The sequence below is a fragment of the Ischnura elegans genome, chromosome X, assembly GCF_921293095.1.
Source record: "Ischnura elegans chromosome X, ioIscEleg1.1, whole genome shotgun sequence".
NCBI classification, from domain to species: Eukaryota; Metazoa; Arthropoda; class Insecta; order Odonata; family Coenagrionidae; genus Ischnura; species Ischnura elegans.
Window position 1 is genome coordinate 7,526,464 of NC_060259.1, and position 19,785 is coordinate 7,546,248.

Here is a 19,785-nt window from a genome sequence, read left to right on the forward strand (position 1 = left end):
TAGCGAGCCTAGCCGACTAGCAAGTGGCCTTGGACTCGAGGGAGGGCACATAGGGGGCAGTGTATAGGGAAGGGAGGGGAGGCGATGTGGAGGAGATGGGGTTTAGATGACTGAAATTTTGGGAGCCCTCTCGCCAACTTGGGACTTGGGTTTGTGACTGCTGAACACCTAGCTATATAGCCCAGTGTCACCGCGCTCCGCCGCATGGAAGTAGACGTATCTCAAGGCAACACGGCGGTCTTCGAGATTGGGAAATGGATATTATTTACGGAAGTGTAGAGCACAGAGATTAGTGAGATTTCGTCTCCAAAAACCCGGAAGTATTCAAATATTTTTTTTTTATTGATTTGGTTACTAATTAAAGCAATCTCCTGTAGTAGCGATATAATCCGGCAAGTAAGAATTGAAAGGTACAATGTTATTATTCCTTGACATTTTTCAGAATATCGTTTGTTCTTCATGGTATTTCAACCCGTCAAAATATCTTAGAGATTTCGTTTTCAATGAAAAACGTTACTCCCGATGCATAAAAAAATTAATTTCCCACTTTTTCCAATTAAAATATTTCTGGAAGAAGGTAAAATGTTTTTAACTTCTCCGCCATGAGGTTTTCCCATAAAACCTTGTCCCTCTAATTTTTTCTTACATAAATCCACGTGGAATACAAAAGAAAAATATACAATGCCCCTTTCGTGAAATATTCTGTTTCCCCTGGATTTCATGAAAACCTGTGATCTTCGCTTCAGATAAATATTTCCTTCCCGGATTTTACAGTAATCATCAAGTGGAGAATATCGGGAGGAAATTTCGTCTACCTAGAGGCTGCAACTGGACGTTAGGGATGACGAAGACGCGTGTTATGGTATTTTAGGCACTTTTACAATTTTCATAAAAATAATTCGTACAAAAATATGTGTCAAAATTTATGTATTATTACTAAAGTAACCTACCGATTTAGGTAGGTTTGTAATGAGTATTTACGAAACATTCTGGCTGTACTTCCTCCTTTCATGGATTTCCTCTTCAATTCACTATGAAATTCCTTTCCATCAAATTTCTTATTTCCTTCCTATCTCTCGTTTACCCAACATTCTTTCCTGTAACACAGTTTTCTCTCCTCCCTTACTATGTCCTACACTTCGTCGTTCTTCCTCTTCTCCGTCCGCTTCACTTTCTCCGTTCTTGTCCACCTACTTTTATCTTTTGTCTCAAGCGTAGCTCGTGAATCTTTACGAACCGCATAAATAATAAATTAACCAATTTATTTATATTTATCCGTGGAATCATCATTAAAAGCACATTCAACATTTCAAATAAATAAGGATAAAGTAGGAATCCCATTTAGGCCTTGCCTGTAGGATACCTCAACACAAATGACAATACGAATTGAAAAAATTAGTAATCTGAGACTAGATACGAAACATAATAAATGCTTCAACAAATAGCATTTTTTTGTTAAATCTCACCCTGTCGTGCAAAAAAATATATTGAGCATTAAAAATATATTGAGCACTATTAACAAATTATTTTATTTGGATTTTCTACACTAAGTTACCATTGATTTAATCTTTTCAAAAAAATATGTCAAACTATTTGATCCTCTTATAATTTCTGACCATCAAGAAAATAATTTTGTCTTACATAGATAAATGAGCGTTTGAACGGTAAAATTTGGCGTCGGCAAAATATAAAATTTGTAGATCTTAAGTTTAATAAATTGGTTTCAGGTTCTTTAGGTTTATATCCACTTATGGGGTAGAAAATTTTGAATACTTTGAAAAGGTAATGATGATAAAGGGAGAACTGTAAATCTACAAATATAGGGAAGGACGGTTCAAATTATATTTTATAGCAATCAGTAAATTGCTTTTTGGAGAACATTCGATTGCTCAGATTTTAATACCCCTCCCCAGCAGGTTATCAAGTGGTTTAATTATGATTGCACTAACATATTATGAATAGTTTTAATAAATTGTGGGTAAGATTTATTGCGAAGGGAGTAAAACGTCACGTGGATAAATTTAAATTTCCTAAAAATTTGGTTAACTTAATTATGACTTTAGTCTTCTTGTGAGTAATCCTCATGCCATATTCATCGCATCTCTTGTCTAATGCATCCACTATAGCCTTCAGCTCTCTCGCTGGCTGGCTAATCAACGCCTGATCGTCCGTGAATCTTACTGATTTTACATCATTCCTCCCACTTCTACTCCAGTTCCCAACTCATCCCACGCTTTTCTTACCATCGCACAGTGGTCGGAAATCGAAAAACGCCGGACAAAAGTCCGAAATGGCTTTTTTTGAGGTAGACAATTGAAATTTGGCACTAATACGGGGAAATAGTTGCTGATTTTGAAATAGCAAGTCATTTTTATTAAGTCTCAGCCGTTACGGAGTTACGGAGGCTTAAACATGACGAAATTTCGAAAAACACGCCATTTATCATTTTTCTTCGAAAATGTAAAAAGTTACGCAGATGGTAGAGCAGTGGATGGATTTTCATGAAATTTTTAACATGTTCATCTGTCATTATAGTTTCTTGCCTGTACTTTGCATAAGTTTCAGACATTTTTGTTGATATTTGTGTGCTGTAATGTACCAAAATGGCGGAAGCTTTTTTCAAGCAAAATTTCACTTAAAGCAGTCATTATCTTTTTTATAAGAAATATGTATGTCGAGATATTTCGTAAAAATACTAAGAAAACATATTTAAACGTTTGTCTGCAAAAGGTTTGGGAAAAAGTTTGCGGCCCTGAGAGAAAATTCGAATTTTCGACCGCGCGTCGCGGTCCGGCTCCACGCGGCGGACCCCGGTAATATCGATTGCGTGTGATGGTTGAAGTTGTTTGCACCTAAATTCCTCAAATTTGCCTTTTTCAAGCAAAAAACACTTTTGTGGATTTACTAAGGTTCTATATCGAAGATATTTTGAAAGCAGTATTGGTCATTAGGTCATAAAATGGCGGACATTTTGCTAGGCAAAAGTTAACATAAAGTAGTCATTATCTCTGGTTTTAGAAAAATGTATATCATGATTTTTTGTCAGGGTATCAAGTAAACATAATTTTAAAGTGTTCTGCAAAAATCTGCGGAAAAAGTTTGCGACCCTGAGAAAAAATTCCAATTTTCGATCGCGTTTCGCGGCCCGGCTCGGCTCAGCGCGGTCTCGAAACTCCGACTCCCCGCACTGACGAATTTCTGAGGACCTTAATGTCCTGTATTCGCCTTACTCAAGACATCCATGCTGTCAATGATAACCAAATGTCATATATTTATTATCATGGAGGGATACTATATCCAGCGCATGTGTTTGTAGACTGTGATGCCTAACTGTGATGAATATGCTTTTCTTCGGTTACTCTACGGCATGTTTCCTCAAATCATAAGCGTATGTGACTTCATATAAGATGAATAGCGGGGCGTTTAGATGCTACGGTACGAAATATTACATAATAAACATGGTAAACCTCCCGGATAAGATTTGGTATTTTGCTGTGCGACTCCAAATTAGCTGGGTTCTACATGCCTGCCCTGTACTTTCATGGGGTTTCGAGGAAAGAATGGTGTCCCGCGGCGTATTTCCTGTCCCCGACCGAAGTGAGAAGGTTCGAAGTGCGGATTAGCCGGGGTTGTGAGGAAGAAGAATAAGGCTTTGTCAAACCTTCTTTCTCTTCTCACTCCCAAGGCGCCTTCAATGGTAAATTTGTGGTCAGACAAGGGTTTTCCCGAATTTCCCTTTCCACACCCTCATTGCCCTAACGTAGCTTAATGCTAAGTGGGAGGCCATTTCTCGTCCTTACTCCGTGAAAGTACTAAGCAATGAAAGAGAACCCAGCTCTTTTGAAGGAACTGATGTTATGTTATGAGTTTAACCTAATGGATATCTTATACTTTTAATTTTCCCGGTCATTCACACATGCTCAGACTCTGTTTAATGGATTTCTCGTTACCTAAAATGTTTCGTTTTCACACCCTTAATCCTTATCAAAACACCATCATATCTCCCTCTCTCATTTTCACCACCATTTTTTTTAATGCAACGGACTCAATTTTAGGAGATCCATAAGATGATGATGAAATCACATTGAAATTAACGCCACCTTGTCTTCCATTTACGACGTCTACAGAAATTCGGTATCTGATATCAAGTTATCCGTAATTCTCAGAACATGCTGTCATCAATGATTGGAAAAACAAAATTCTTACTTGCTAGTCCTCTGTCAGATCCTGATCACTTTCACTCTCTGACTCCATCTCTCCTTGGTCATCTATGTGTAGGAGTCCTCTCCTTCCCCTGGCAGCCTCCGATGCCTCTCCGGCTCCAAAGGCATACCAGAGGAAAACAGTGGATCTGAAGTTAATAGCAGTCTTTTGAAGAGGTCGTCGTTTGTGGCAACTCTGGAGTGCTTCCTAGTGAACCTTTCACGAAACTTTCTCCTATCTTTATTCCGAGCCTCCATCGCCTCTTCGGACAGCTGACCCAAGGGAAGAATTGATTCTTTCGAAATTTCGCCCCCATGAAAGAGTACCTTATGGACAGTGATTGGCATATAATACCAGGGGTAGAGATCCACATATAATTCTGCAGTCCTTATGCAGTACTGCGAAAACGCCTCGTTATTGAGTGGTAGACCGCTGGATATGGCCTTCAATATAATTGAAAAATGTTGAACTAGGTCATAGCTAACTCCTGGAATAAAAACATCGCAAAATCATTATTGAAAATTTAGCAATGAATTAGGCTATCGTGTGGTGTGATATAAGTGATACCAACCTATAAGTAATTATTTATTTGATATAAGCCATTACCTGTTAGTTCTGAAGACAGTTTTGGGGAATGAAAAAAACGCCTTGCAGTATTCCCATCATTTGTATTGCCTGACCCGGGTCTGGGCACATCAACAATTAAACCCATCCTTTCTCTAAAAGCTTTCTGTATCTTTGTCTTTCTCTTAGAAATTTGTTCTTTTAGATGACCACGAGCCTAAAGAGGAAAATCATCGAAATTTAGTGATAGTGATTTATTCTTTTACATCTTTGAGGTACTATGTTTTATCTAGAGTAATTTTAATGCATTCTAACCTGCCATTGTTTAAAATCCATACGATAGGCTATATGTAGGATGCATTCAAAAAATCTGATGTAACAATGCAGAGTTGACAAACCGAATGAGTACTTGTCTACATCAGTCGGTCGCCGTTTCATCGCATTGATGTCATTCATTTCGGAAGTTTTTGCTCCGCAGATGTAACATCTCATGCTTGCACAGTCAGTCAATACATTGCAAACCTAAGAGAATATTTTTTAAGGTTAATAATTTAAGCCATATATTATTTTACTTCATTTGAGATTGGAATTGGCCTTACTTTTCCGTTTATCATTGTTAATAGCAAATTGAATGCTACTGAATAACCCCTAAAATTCAATTTATCCAATCCATCAATCTGTTCTTTGATGTAATCTCTCTCTGCTTTCGCAACTTCTCTAGTCTCTTTTAGCCACTGAAGGCGAATAGGCCGGCAAAATCTAAAGTACTAAAAATTCCCGTAATGATTCCAATTAGAAAAATTACAGATAAAATAGACACGTAAATCTCATTGGGGCATTCGTATTGTCATTTAGTAACCTAAGAGGCACCAGGGAGCTCATAAATAAATACTCATCTGATGAGTCAGATAGTTCCCACAATTGCTTATATTGGGCATGGCCCGAACTGCCATCAAATCCATATTTGCACACTAGTGTGCAATCTACTTCATCATATGAGGTTTCAGCAGTTGAAATGTATGACAGAATTCGCGAAGCTGTGTGATTTAAGAGAGTTTGAAGACTCACTTCGCACATGTTTTCAGTTACTCTGATTCCTTCGGGGTATGCCATACTTTTCGCGTTTAGGACTATCGTAGCTTGGATAAAGCTTGTGTCCATAATTTTGAGCCGAGCGCCTCAGTGTATTGTACTGACTCTTCGTTAGCTCAGTTGCAATAACGAGAGGCACAGCTTCTTCAGGGGTCATTTCCCTCAGGGGATTATCCCTTTTTCTCCATTTAGACAAAACTCTTCTCGCCCTACTAGGAGTGGTTGTCGTTACCTCGGAAATTAGTTCGGCGGCCGCAATATCTCCTTCCTCCCTTAAACTCAGAGAGGTTGCCAATGCGAGCTCCGCAGCAGAGGAAGACATTTTAATATTTTGGACCTTACGTCTTTTTGATCTCTCCGAGGAAACACTAAAATCTATTTCAGGCCTTCCCAGTGAACCTAGGAAGTAATTATTTAAAAGTAAATAACCCAAGAATAAAAATATTATGTCGTTCAATGAAAAAGAAAGGTTTTCACCGGATGGCACTTACTTGTCTCAGCAGAAGTGCTAGTCAAGTACTGACGCACGGTGTCAGGAAAGTTCATCGACTCCATGAGCCATGCGTTATTTCGCTTTAAAAATGTTTTTTTATTCCGAGAACCTCTATTCCACCTTTGCAAATAGGGCAACAAAAAGCTTATTCTGACAAATTCACGAAGACTTCTAATAGCGTCATCAAATTGACCTAAATCAAATCTTCGCACAAGAAAATCCACCAAATATTCCATTTTTTCAGTTGGTGATTTGAGCTTTATGCGCGCCCATCAATGTATTATGGAGATCAAGCCGTGTGATAAAATTGGAAGACATATCCAGTCAGGACTGAAAAACTTGTCTAAGGTCTGAAAATTAATGTAATAGAATGAATCTACCCATTCCACAAATTGTTCAACAACGATAGGCAACATAACACCAGAAAGTAGGGGCGAAAAATCGGTATTGAAGAAAGTTTGTAAAAAATAGTTCAAGGGACGTAAGAAAAATGGGACGAAAAAGCACGAATGACTAACACCAGGCAAAAACACATGGAATCATATCTTACCTCGAATAAGGTGTGGATTGCTGACGAAAAAAACACCGATGTAAACCTTAGAAAAAACACTCGGTAAGGATTCCTATCACTCACACTCAATATCGCGAGTAAAAAAATATTTTTTCAGAACAGATTTCTCCCAATTCACTTCACCACATCACTTCACCACAAATGCCAAGATAGAACTACTGCTCAACATGGATTTTCTTTAAAGGATAGGGAAGGTCCACCCAGGGAAAACCCATCATAACTGTTAAAGGGTGCGCGGTGTCATAAAAATTCCCTCAGGGACCGAGTCGCATGGTGCTGTGAAGGCGGAGGGATTTGGCGGCTTGCAGTTTGAAAATGCAAAGAGAGTGGAAAGGGAAAACAGCCAACCCAACACCCTTCCAACAAAGAGTGTATGAGTAACAAAACACCCTCATGTGCACTCAGGAATTGAAGGAGTTCATAATTACTCGGAAAATTCCGTGGAGTAACCGAAGAAAAGCATATTCATCACAGTTAGGCATCACAGTCTACAAACACATGCGCTGGATATAGTATCCCTCCATGATAATAAATATATGACATTTGGTTATCATTGACAGCATGGATGTCTTGAGTAAGGCGAATACAGGACATTAAGGTCCTCAGAAATTCGTCAGTGCGGGGAGTCGGAGTTTCGAGACCGCGCTGAGCCGAGCCGGGCCGCGAAACGCGATCGAAAATTGGAATTTTTTCTCAGGGTCGCAAACTTTTTCCGCAGATTTTTGCAGAACACTTTAAAATTATGTTTACTTGATACCCTGACAAAAAATCATGATATACATTTTTCTAAAACCAGAGATAATGACTACTTTATGTTAACTTTTGCCTAGCAAAATGTCCGCCATTTTATGACCTAATGACCAATACTGCTTTCAAAATATCTTCGATATAGAACCTTAGTAAATCCACAAAAGTGTTTTTTGCTTGAAAAAGGCAAATTTGAGGAATTTAGGTGCAAACAACTTCAACCATCACACGCAATCGATATTACCGGGGTCCGCCGCGTGGAGCCGGACCGCGACGCGCGGTCGAAAATTCGAATTTTCTCTCAGGGCCGCAAACTTTTTCCCAAACCTTTTGCAGACAAACGTTTAAATATGTTTTCTTAGTATTTTTACGAAATATCTCGACATACATATTTCTTATAAAAAAGATAATGACTGCTTTAAGTGAAATTTTGCTTGAAAAAAGCTTCCGCCATTTTGGTACATTACAGCACACAAATATCAACAAAAATGTCTGAAACTTATGCAAAGTACAGGCAAGAAACTATAATGACAGATGAACATGTTAAAAATTTCATGAAAATCCATCCACTGCTCTACCATCTGCGTAACTTTTTACATTTTCGAAGAAAAATGATAAATGGCGTGTTTTTCGAAATTTCGTCATGTTTAAGCCTCCGTAACTCCGTAACGGCTGAGACTTAATAAAAATGACTTGCTATTTCAAAATCAGCAACTATTTCCCCGTATTAGTGCCAAATTTCAATTGTCTACCTCAAAAAAAGCCATTTCGGACTTTTGTCCGGCGTTTTTCGATTTCCGACCACTGTGCATCGCCTCAGCATATACTCTAGAAAGCAATGGAGATAGCGAACAGTCTTGCCTTACTACTCGGCCAAAGCTTGCCCTCCCAGCTTCTCTGTCCGCTACCTTCACTTGCGCAGTCTGGGCCATATGAAGATTACAAATGAGTCGCCTATCCCTCCAATTGAAGCCTATTTTCTTGAGAATATCCATAATTTTGTCCAGTCCACTCTATTTAATACTTTTTTCAAAATCCACGAAGAAGGCAAACACAACCTGATTATAGTCTAGGTTCCTCTTCACCAGCGACCTCATTACCGCAATTGCATTTTCACTTACCTTTTCTGAATCCAATCTGATCTTCGCCATAGTAATTGATAGTCCTTTTCTCTATTCTTCTTTTTAATATCCTTATTACCACTTTAGCCTTATTGTCCATTGTCGCGAAATCCTCCCGCCAAGGCCCTTCCTCATACATCTTGCGTACTAGTTCGAATAACCTTCTCTTACCATTCTAACCTAGATTATTCTGCAGCTTACATGGGATATTATCCACCCCCACCACTTTCCTAGGTTTCATATCAGGGAGAGCTCCCTCGATTTCTATGTCTTAGAAGCGGCCTCTTCCTCGGCTCAAGATTATGCTACACCACTGCCCCTTCTACATGTTAAATCTTTCCTGCCTGTTTCCGCTGTCATGCAGATCCTCCTCTTTCCCCATCCATCTACTCTGAATCTCGATTTGCTCAGTTAGCATCCTTCCATTTTTAGCATTAATTTTTGACATGGCTTGTCCTCTTTTGCCGCCAGATAGCGACTTCACCTTGATGTACAACGCGTCTACCTCTCGTTACTATTGAACCTTTTCCATTTCCTCTCAATGTCTCTCCTTGTTTTCCACCAATTCTTTCTCACTTCTTGGTTTCTCACCGTAATAGATGATTAATTTTACTTAGAATTCTCCCTGTACTGTGTCTACATTCTTCCACTTCCTTATTACCGCCATATATTTTTTAGTTTCCTTCGTTATCAAAGTTTTCTTTGCCATACGAATCTCCAGAAGTTAGTAATCTCTCCTTATATTCCCATTAAAGTTTTAATATTCTATTTCCTCACCTTCATTTTTTCACAAGTCTTTTGAATATTACGTTTCGTTTCGTTCACCTTAGGGAGAATGCGCTAGATTTTTCCTTATTCCTAAACCTCTGTTTTACTATTATGTGGTCTTTCTGGTGTATCTCCGTATCCCTTGTCCCTTCCTGGTGGACTTTCGCACTTTAGGATTATTGGACCAGGCCTTTGTGATGAATAACTTGTTTCTACTGCAATATTTTATTGATTTCTCTCCCCGCTCGTTTCGCGTTCCCTGATCCAAAATATCCTATTTCGTAGCCCTTCCTTCCTCCCCGACTGAGGCGTTATAGTTCCCCATCATTACTTGATTTTTTTAAACCAGGGATTTCACTTATTATTACCTCGTCCACTTCTTTCTCCATATGAATGTTAGCGGACTTATAGACTTGAGCTGCTACTAGGTTGGTAGGTCGTACCTCAAACTCTACAACCAGAATCCATATCGCTTGCCGGATTTATTAATACCGTTGTCTTGCTCATCTTCCCAATTAATACTGAAGCTACTTTTGAAGTTAACTTTCCTCTCTACCATAACATATATCCACCACTATATTTATGTGGGATGGGAGGTGGCATAAATTGTACCAGCATTATATGTGCAGTTTCTGCGTCAGATTTTGTTTTGTTGGTCTGCGGAGTATCTTCTAGATCTGTATTTGTAGCATCTCTGGAGTCACAATAAATTTTATCAATTTGTTCATTACCATGTATTACAATGACGCCCGCTATGAGATGGATAAAAATATTGAGTTATCAGTGCCAGCAATAAAATAAGTTTCGAACAAGGGTGCAATACCACTTCACCAATGCTTTCTTCATGAAAAAAATACGCTTTCTCTTCTTTGCTTTTTACTTGCATATCTTATTTTTTCATATGTTAATGCAATAGGCATGGCGGTACTCCGTAAATAAATTTTTAAATCCCTATTCAAATGCGATTCCCGACAGAAGTCTTTCATGTAAAAACTAACGAAGCATAAAATATCTATTGCAAAAATTAATTTTATAATTCTTTTTACTATTTTACTTTTATAAAATACTACAGATAAATTGATTAATAGGTAACGATGCACGACGGACTCAATTATTTTGGCTATTTTCAGGCCGTATATCGTTGGTGGACGTTGTTGCCAATGTTAGAATGGGCGTGAATGTTCACATAATCTATGTACGCATAAAAAGTTAATTGTTAAAATTGTTAGAAAGTTATTTTTATAAGTGAATATGTTACTTTGTTCTTCTGGAGATTCTGGAGACGATTACTTATTCTACCAAAGCTTTCAGTTCGAGACGTGAGTAAAAAAAATATAGCGTTAAAAAAGATGCTTTTTTCGGCGTATTTACTGCAAATATTGGCTTCGCAGGTAAATCGACGAAATTGTGTACGAGAAGGTGGGCATGTTTTATTAATAATAAGAGCGTATAAATAAAATTCTAGAGTAAGGAAGGGCTGCCAGAGGCGGCAGACCAAGTGGCAACATCAATGGACACACGAACATCAAGTCAGTCTTCCGCCGCCTACGATCTAAGGTCCTGTGATGTGAACGTGCGGTTCAAGATACGCCCATAATAGCTACCCTGTTTTAGCACTTGCGTGATTTGAACTTGTATCGTCTCTGAGGAAGCGTCCAGTGCAAGCATAAATTCCAATGACTTCTATCCCGGATTAAAAAATTTCTTCGGACAGTTCCAATCCAAGGGAAATATAAGATTATTCCGATAAAAGAAACAAGCATTTTTCATAGTGATTTCATTCTAATTTGACCAGAAGTCCTTCAATCGATACCCGTGAAAATGTAACATTATTTGAAACTTATGCCCATTTTTTTCAATTTATAAGGCTTAGTTGACTATGATGAAACTGCGAGCGAAATTGTAGTAAAAACCAAGGGTCTAAACATTGACGTGAGACGAATAGGACAGTGGGAAGATGAGAATCAAATTATCGTATTTTTATGCAGCAAAATATCAAAATATGCGGTGTTGCGTAGATTGCGATGACGCGAGTGCGGAATCCTTTCCTCATTCGTGCATCCTGTTGCCTCATTCAAAAATTTTGGGTCCGTGAATCAATGACATAGTGTGCGATATGATATTCTGTTTAAGTTTAAAATAATGAGAGACGCAAAACTAGTCCTAAAATATATTATCTATATTTAAGTTTCCAAAAAACGACACTCATTCCACTGAAAAATTAGACCATTACCTTTTATGTAGGAATTACGAATTCAATAATGCTGCCATATCTTTTGCATTATAACTTACTTATCTAAGTTTCCGTTTCAATTGTTCAAATAGCCATAAAAGACGTCATATGGAGAAAAATTCTATTTTAGGGCTCGTAGAGTGCAAGTGTGGGTTGAAAGTGACCGATTTCCTAAATATTTTCGTGGCAATTGACAAATGCATGCACCGTAAAATTAGCATAAGTTTTTTTTATGACTTAAGCAAACATATTGCCATGCATAATGTATGGTACAAGTTGTCCATGAGTTCTTGACTTGCACGTAAGAAAAAACTTCAATTGGAAAAATTTGAAAATATCGGTAATAGAACACACGGATGTAAATCTGCACGCTGGTACACGATGCGTAGGTAATCTATGTCGTGACACGACCTATCAAGAATTATATTTGTTACATAATTTTAGGCATTGAAACTAATGAATTTCTTTAAAATAAACATTCGAGACTCATAAATCTATAGGTAATCTTTCATTTTTAGCAGAATGAATAGGTATAATTGATCTTATTTTTCGTATAAAATTATGGCCAGGAAGATTGTACCGATGAGAGGAAACTTTTACTCTCGAAATGAACTGATGCATCAGGGTACAATGCAGTACTGAAGGGGATATAAACTGATCAAGGTCATTTGTAGCAATCCTCCCCGCTGAGAATAAACCGGCATTACCGATAGTAAATGTACGAAGTACATTTACACGCATGTTATGTGGGAAATGCATCTTGGTTGTATTGATATGTCTTTTTGTAATTACATCGGAACAAAAGATTCACGGAAAAAATCATCATCGTATGGCAGTATATTGGCAATAAGATCATGTACTGTTAAATAGTACGCGGCGTTCTGCGCGTCTACCGTGAATCAATTCCTGTCCCTGAGCGTGTTGTTGAACTAGATTAAAATTCGGCTCCGAAGCGCGTATCACATATACAAAAGCGACCCTCACGCAGCAAAGAGCAATACATATCATTCCACTCGGCGGCTGGGCGGCTGCCGGCGAACTGAAGGCAACAGACTTCGTGCAAGCGTTGTCCCCCTCCATTGCCCCTTCTCCCGCCCGCTGAGACTCGCACAGTGGCTGAGGGCAATGTGAACGGGAGAATGTTGCTGCCGCGGAGAACGCAAAAATAGCGTGCAAAGGTTCGCATAGATTGACTTAGTGTCGCTATTATGAGGAGTATATTAATATGGTATGGATTAATAGGAAGATAAAGGATTATCATTTAAAAAGAACGTAAAAAAATTTGGGTTCCGTCATCACACACGCCATAGCAGGCAGCCAATTTTAATCTTCTTTTTTATTAAACACCATCAAATTTGATGTAAAGAGCACAAAAATATACCCACATATGTGAATTACCAGATTAAAGCAACGGAATAGGTAGTTAAGAGGTAATCATTTAAAAAATTACTTTTGAATAAAATACATCAAGGACAGGTAAACACTAACAGATGTGACTCTGTTATAACTAGCTATGTGGAGCAACATCAAACACTTGCTATAAATAATAGTCCGGATGACAACCCATGGAATCAGTTTTAACATATATAAGTTCAATATCATTCAGTCTGGCCTTTGAAAATGAATATAGAAAAACAGACAACAAGCTAGAAAATTTAAGAAAAAAATACATTTTGCTACTCCTGATATATTCTCTCATTAGGCAAAATACAAGGTGACACCACAAAGCCAATGCAGAAGATGATTGCTGGGAATATAATGCTGCACATGCTTCTCCTGCTTAGGTTATTTGGACTTGAAATGCAATAATTGTATCTTATCGTTGTAGCAGTTGTTCCATTATACAGCCATCAATTCAGAAAAACCTGATGCAACAGGCAGCGATGAATCTGGAACAAAGGAATAATCTTGGTGACATTAACTGAGTGAACTTGAGTAAAATATGAGAATAAAACAATCATCACTGGCATTCACATAACATGCACTAAAATTTAATGCAAAATATATGTACTGCAGAATACCTTGGTAAAAGGACTATCCACTTAGAAAATAAATAAAACTCATCCATACAATATTAAGGGTGGAATTTAGTACCAAAATATTCTTAGGCACTCAATTTAGGAGGACCTGAATTCAAGATATTGCCCACCCTGTTACTCTGATGCACCCAGATGATGAGCCAAGATATGAAGAAACATTTAAGCACATTATTGAATAAGACACTCAAGTTTAATGCAGTAGAAGCATAATTATAATTGAATCCAAAGTATATTAATCAAGAAAGGATACTGAATATCAAAGTGTCAGAATGAATTTAGCAAACACGATGGTAGTTCTCAAATCCGACACAGTCATGGGCCACCAAAACAGCTTAACATAAGAGTAACCAGTGACTCAATTTAATTACTCCAGAAGGATTTTGAAAACACTTTTTCAATGTAAAGTACCAATGTGGATGCTATGGAAGTAATGAAAAATGGTATAACTGAAAAATTGTCAGAATATAAACAAAGGCAATGTGAAAGAAAAGAACTTGCATGGATAGTTCAATCTTACATTCGAACAAACTTGTCAATTTGAGAAGCTACCTTATTTGATAGATGATAAGCATTAGCAAAGACTGTGTGCTTATTTTTCAACAACTGTGCTGATTTCTCAAAATATAATGGATGAATGAGAATGTTTACAAATACTTCATTTAAAAATATACATACGTGGTCATATCCCAGCAAAATACCAAGTGCATGTGACATATATGGAATATAAGAAAGAAAGACTTACACCACCTAAATACACTAAAATGAGGCATAATAGAAACAGACAAACTATGTACAACAGATTTTAGAAGACCATGACCCAGGGTAATAGGTGCTTATGACATGAATAAACACAAATAAAGACATGCTCAATATCTCCAGCTCCTAAGACTGCATGTAGTCTTCAAAAAACACTAAACCTCTCCAAGAAACGAAACCTTGGATTCATCCAGCCATCGACTATGCAAAACACACAGATGATTTTTTTCCAAGGAAAACTATCGAGAAACCAATGGTCAATGATTTTGGTTGCAAGCAAAAAAATTGTATCAATTCACATTTTAATATAACATTTAAGTACTCTCTTATAAAGAAGTAAACAGATAGGACTTTTAACAATGAAAATAGCAATTAGGTACCTCTTAATTAATTATTAAAAAGTCTTCTTTCTTTTTTACTTTTAGCCGCAGTTAGTTCAAATATGGTATCACAAAATGAAGGTAGTTTCAACATCATTTGAATTGTCAATATCAGCAATGTTTTTGATTTGTAAATTAGTTCACAGACCCCAAGAATACAATGAAGCTATGAAGGGAAAGTAGAGATATCACTTGCTTGTGCATGCTTGCCACTTTTTACTTACAATTAGTACAAATTTGAACCAATAATTAAAGAGTATGTTTAATTACCACTTTATTTTAATAATTATACTTCAGGCAGTGCCTGAAATTGAGAACCTAAACTATTGAATGGACAATAAGGATACATGAATGCTTTGTTGATGCAATTCCCTAATAAATGCCCTGGCATCACTTTATCAATCCACCAGTTGTTTGTAAGAAACATTTCCAATAAACCCATTTATAAAGGGATCGATATTACTTGTACAATCATATTTGTACAGCCTAGATCTAATAGGTAATTGTTTCTCAGGCTGGTTAATAATCTAAACAGGACAACCGTTAGTGCTACTATTGAATAATTTCAAAATTTAGTCATCATAAGAAGAGATAAGTGGGAAGTAAACTTGTGTTTAAAAAGTGCTACCTGTTGAGCGAAGGTATGTTGGTGAAAGCAAAGGATGATGGAATTGAAAATGCTACTCAAGATGAACAAAAGAAAACAAAGTCCAACAACCAGATGACTGAAAGACAGTAACCCAATAGAACGCTGACACAATACTTCGTTATCACCAATAGTAATGCCTTTCATCAAAATGCACTGACACTGATAACAACATAAACACACTCTCTCAGCAAATGCCAAGAATGGTTTGAATAACAGTACAACCTTAATACGTACATACCACACTCGATGGCTCTTCAACTTTAGCAAAGGAAAAGACTTCAGGCGACACCAGTGGCATGTCCTTATCAGCCGGCAATCGAATATTAGACGCCTCCTCTTTGGCGTAATAGGCTTAGGACAATTTGCGACGTCGAAAATCGTCGGAACATCATTGGGCTTTTAATATTTTCCAGCCTTCCTTCAGAGTGGATTCAAATTTTGATTCGTATAAGTGCACCTGTGGCAAGGAAAACGAAGATAACTCGCAGGAATATGTTTTAATAATGATTAAATGGCTAAATAATTACGTGCATGCATTATGTAATGTATGTTGACTATAATATTAATCAAGGAAGGTTTTGCGGCTTCTAAATCGCATGAAATTACAAGGTGTAAAATCCGGCATGGATTCGAGTTCAATTGCCTACAAACATTCGTTACCAACAACATAGTTCCAAAAAGGACATGAATATTACATGATTTCAGTAAGTCTTTAATAAAAACTGGTATCATTGATTGTATCACACGTAAAGTTCCTCATGATATTTCAAACGTGAAAGTACTTATATGTTACAGGTATAACTTTCAAGGACATTTACAAGTATAACTTTCACGTGACGAAATAATAACAACTTACCACATTCCATCATGTAAATAAGTTGCGTATTCTAGTTTATAGTTTAAATTAATCAATTGAATGTAGCACGGGTTACTTATATCAGTATTACGGCACTATCAAAGTTTAAAAACCATTGACACAAATAACCTTATACCTATACATGAAAAACTCTCAACAATAGCAGGAATTATTATGCACTCTTCTGTTTACATTACGTACAACGTAAAACTGATTGGCAAAGGTATTAATCTTTGAAGTAAATCACAGCCTTTCATCAAATTAAGCCGAAACTAAGTAAGAACTTGATCTTCATATGAATACTTACCCAATACATTGAATTACATCATCTTCTAACTCACCTCACAAATAGTGGAAGACGACTACGGTTGCCACTCATCCATCCCCCACATTTGTAGCCATTTAGCCCTTACCTGAGGATTACAAGGAAAAACAAAAGCGCGATACACATCCCCACAACTAATGGAAGAGTTTGGTGCAGAAGAACCGCCCATCTCTCTTATTTATCAATTACAAAAATGGAAAAAACTGCACCAACTCGACGTTCCTCCTATGCAACAACACAGCCCGCCATTAATGATATGACTAAACATGGCAGGTTGCGACGACTCAACTTCGTAGTTATTATATGGCAATATAGAGGACTCTGGTGGCAGCCGTGTGGCAGCGGCAAAAGTGCTGGTAGTTTCAACCACAGATATATACTTCTAGATTGGCAGTCCCTATGTCAAGAACCCTGTATAAGGACGATTGTCTTCGTGCGCTACGATCGTCATTTGTCCAAAATTTGCGTCGCAAGTTAATATGGTTCCTAATCCCGCCGATGGCAGCGCCGACCACGAACCAGAGGCTGCGTCACAGCCATTTTGCCATTGTCGCTAATGGGAGGAACGTGAGAGTCTCTTGCAAAATCACTGATTATTCAGGAAGCAATGGGTTTAAGAAGCTGTTGTGTGCCAGGATGCTCTACTGGGTATTCATCTTCGAAGAGAAAGAATAAACTTCTGGGTGTGAAGAACGGGAGTTTGTTTAAAGCCAAAGTAAGTGTACGTGGGTCATTGTCCGCCATTGCGGTCGCAATGCCGCCAATCCGCCATGCGGTCATAAGTTATAATGATCTTAAGTTTGGGCGGGAATTCCCTGTATTTTATTTAACCATATAATTACCGAAATATTTCACTTTTAACTTCTTTTTCAGTCCGAATCCCAGCTTGAAAAATGGAGGAAGGCTATTCCTCGGAAGGATAAGGTTTTGGCGATTACAGATCGTGTGCGTGAGCTGCACTTCAGCCCAAACGACATAATTCGATGGTACGAAACACGATTGCCTGATGGGACCATCCATAAAATAGAAAGAGGAATTCCGCTCATTAAAGAGGGGGCTGTCCCATTGATTTTCCCAAATTTGCCCAAGTACCTGTCGAAGGAGAGCAGGACGAGGAAGCCACCCGCGGAAAGGAAGTTAGGGCAGGAGGGCATTGGAGGGCAGAATTTGGAAGAGGAACCAAATACATCAGTGGATGTGCGGCATGCCGAGGTAACATATCCAGCAAATATTACAGAGGAGGCGGATTGCGGAAACTTCCTGCACTTGTTAGCGGACGTAGTATTAAGTACTGCTGCGGACGAGTTGGGGAGCAAATCAGCCCATTTGTATAGCGTGAGTGCCTTGGTTAAAGCTCTACCGACGCTTAAGCTGCCAGATTCGAGCTGGACATCTGCTCGAGTGGGGGTCAGTGTTGTTTTCCTTCATGTGGGAGTGGATTTCCTCACTGAAAAAACCCTCGTTATTGCGGAGGATCTTAGTTACAAGGTATGTTTTATCTGTTTTTTGTGTTCCGTTCTTAAGTTTATTGTAATGTACGAACATGAACTGATCATATGCCTTGATTATTCCGTATTGTTATCATTTTTTGTCGTATTGTAGGTTATACTAAAGAGTCAGGAGGTCCAACTAAATGAGGTCCAGGAAGTAAAGAGTAATGCAGATGTAATGGAGGTCATTGGTGCCATTGACAACCTGCGTTTGTGTACAGGAGTGCGTGATGACCGAAGGTATTTTCGGTATTTTCTATAACTGTACCACTATTGTTAAGTTAAGGAATATTTTCATCTAGACGCCGATGACGCCGTGAGTGAAATATTATCATATATAATATGCTGGATTCAAAGTGCGACAACATTGACAGTAGGATCGCGGAGGATAAAAATAGTGTTCAAAATTATTTTCTAAAAATTCGTACTTAGTTATAGTTCCGATAATTACCAATAGTGAATTTCATTTCATATTTACATTACTCTATTTTCGGATTTGTCTCATCATTTCGTTTGTTTTATCATGTGACTGTTTCACGCTATGATTGCAACATGTGCAATTTTAACTAAAAGTCACTCTGTTTTCGAGTGTTAAGTAACCGGTAACAGCTCTCAGTAACTTTCCTTTTCAATTTTTTTTTCAATTAATATCTTTATGTCCATGCTCTCACTTCATTACTATTATGATGTTTAAGTAAGTATGCCAATTATTGTGGAAATATGCTCCTTCATTGACTTCCATTGTGTTACTTACTTGTTTTTGCTTGCTTCTGTTACACTAGGTGCCAAATATCTTTGAAATTGTATTCGTGAATATAATAAATGTTAAAACTTGGGTACTTTCCACTTAATTTTCTTTTTATTGTAATACAATTTCGAAATAAAAAGAAACGTGGATATTACCACAGTTTTACCATTTATTATGAGATGCAGTTCCACTACCCCTCGCCAGCTACGGTTGAACCGATGTGTCATAACGAGGCTGCTACATCTGCTAGGAAGTTGGCAATGATGCACATTTCCACCAAAATGTCATTAGCTACCATCTCCTATCCTACTCCTAATTCCATTTTGTTTATCTACAGTACTTAATCGCTTCACGCAACTCCAATTGTAACGAGTACAATTAATTTCATTTTCTTATCCACTCCAACTCTAACATGGCCATTCCGATTTCATCTGTTTCATTGAATTTCACTTACACTGTGATCCTTTTCACTTGGCAGTATCGCATTAATTCTAGTCAGCAGTGCAGCGATGGGGGGTTGGGGGTCTGAAATTTTTAAGTTTTATCCATTTTACTTGATTGATATTGCCCGATTAATGGAATAGTGTAAGGATTAATAAAATATCCCTCAGAAAGCCATGAAGCACACCATTTTGAACCGTTTATCTTAAAATTCTGCAGTTTATCAATATCAAACCTACCGCTATCATGGTGGGTATTGCATAACCTCACACACCCTGGTATTAGTTGCACCTAAACCCCCCCCCCCCC

At 37.8% G+C, this 19,785-nt stretch overlaps 1 protein-coding gene and 1 long non-coding RNA gene across 2 annotated transcripts; one reads left to right on the top strand and one right to left on the bottom strand.

Moving 5' to 3' along the window:
* Positions 1 to 13,459: 13,459 nt before the first annotated feature.
* Positions 13,460 to 16,051, bottom strand: LOC124170813. Its single transcript, XR_006867590.1, has 2 exons — positions 15,855 to 16,051; positions 13,460 to 13,681 (listed from the first exon to the last, which is right to left on the bottom strand). It is a non-coding gene; the product is annotated as an uncharacterized LOC124170813 (long non-coding RNA).
* Positions 16,052 to 17,399: 1,348 nt separating this feature from the next.
* LOC124170810 lies at positions 17,400 to 19,537 on the top strand. The gene is made up of 3 exons (XM_046549782.1): positions 17,400 to 17,512; positions 17,671 to 18,285; positions 18,400 to 19,537. Exons 1-3 carry the CDS (start codon positions 17,405 to 17,407, stop codon positions 18,547 to 18,549), a joined length of 873 nt encoding a protein of 290 aa, XP_046405738.1. The 5' UTR covers positions 17,400 to 17,404; the 3' UTR covers positions 18,550 to 19,537.
* The last annotated feature ends 248 nt before the right edge of the window (positions 19,538 to 19,785 follow it).

Excerpts from the sequence above, each read along its gene's own strand:
- LOC124170810 (XM_046549782.1), top strand. The coding sequence starts at position 17,405 with ATGGGTTTAAGAAGCTGTTGTGTGCCAGGATGCTCTACTGGGTATTCA. Across the intron at positions 17,513-17,670 it reads GGAGTTTGTTTAAAGCCAAA|TCCGAATCCCAGCTTGAAAA; the intron begins GTAAGTGTACGT and ends CTTCTTTTTCAG. Across the intron at positions 18,286-18,399 it reads CGGAGGATCTTAGTTACAAG|GTTATACTAAAGAGTCAGGA; the intron begins GTATGTTTTATC and ends GTCGTATTGTAG.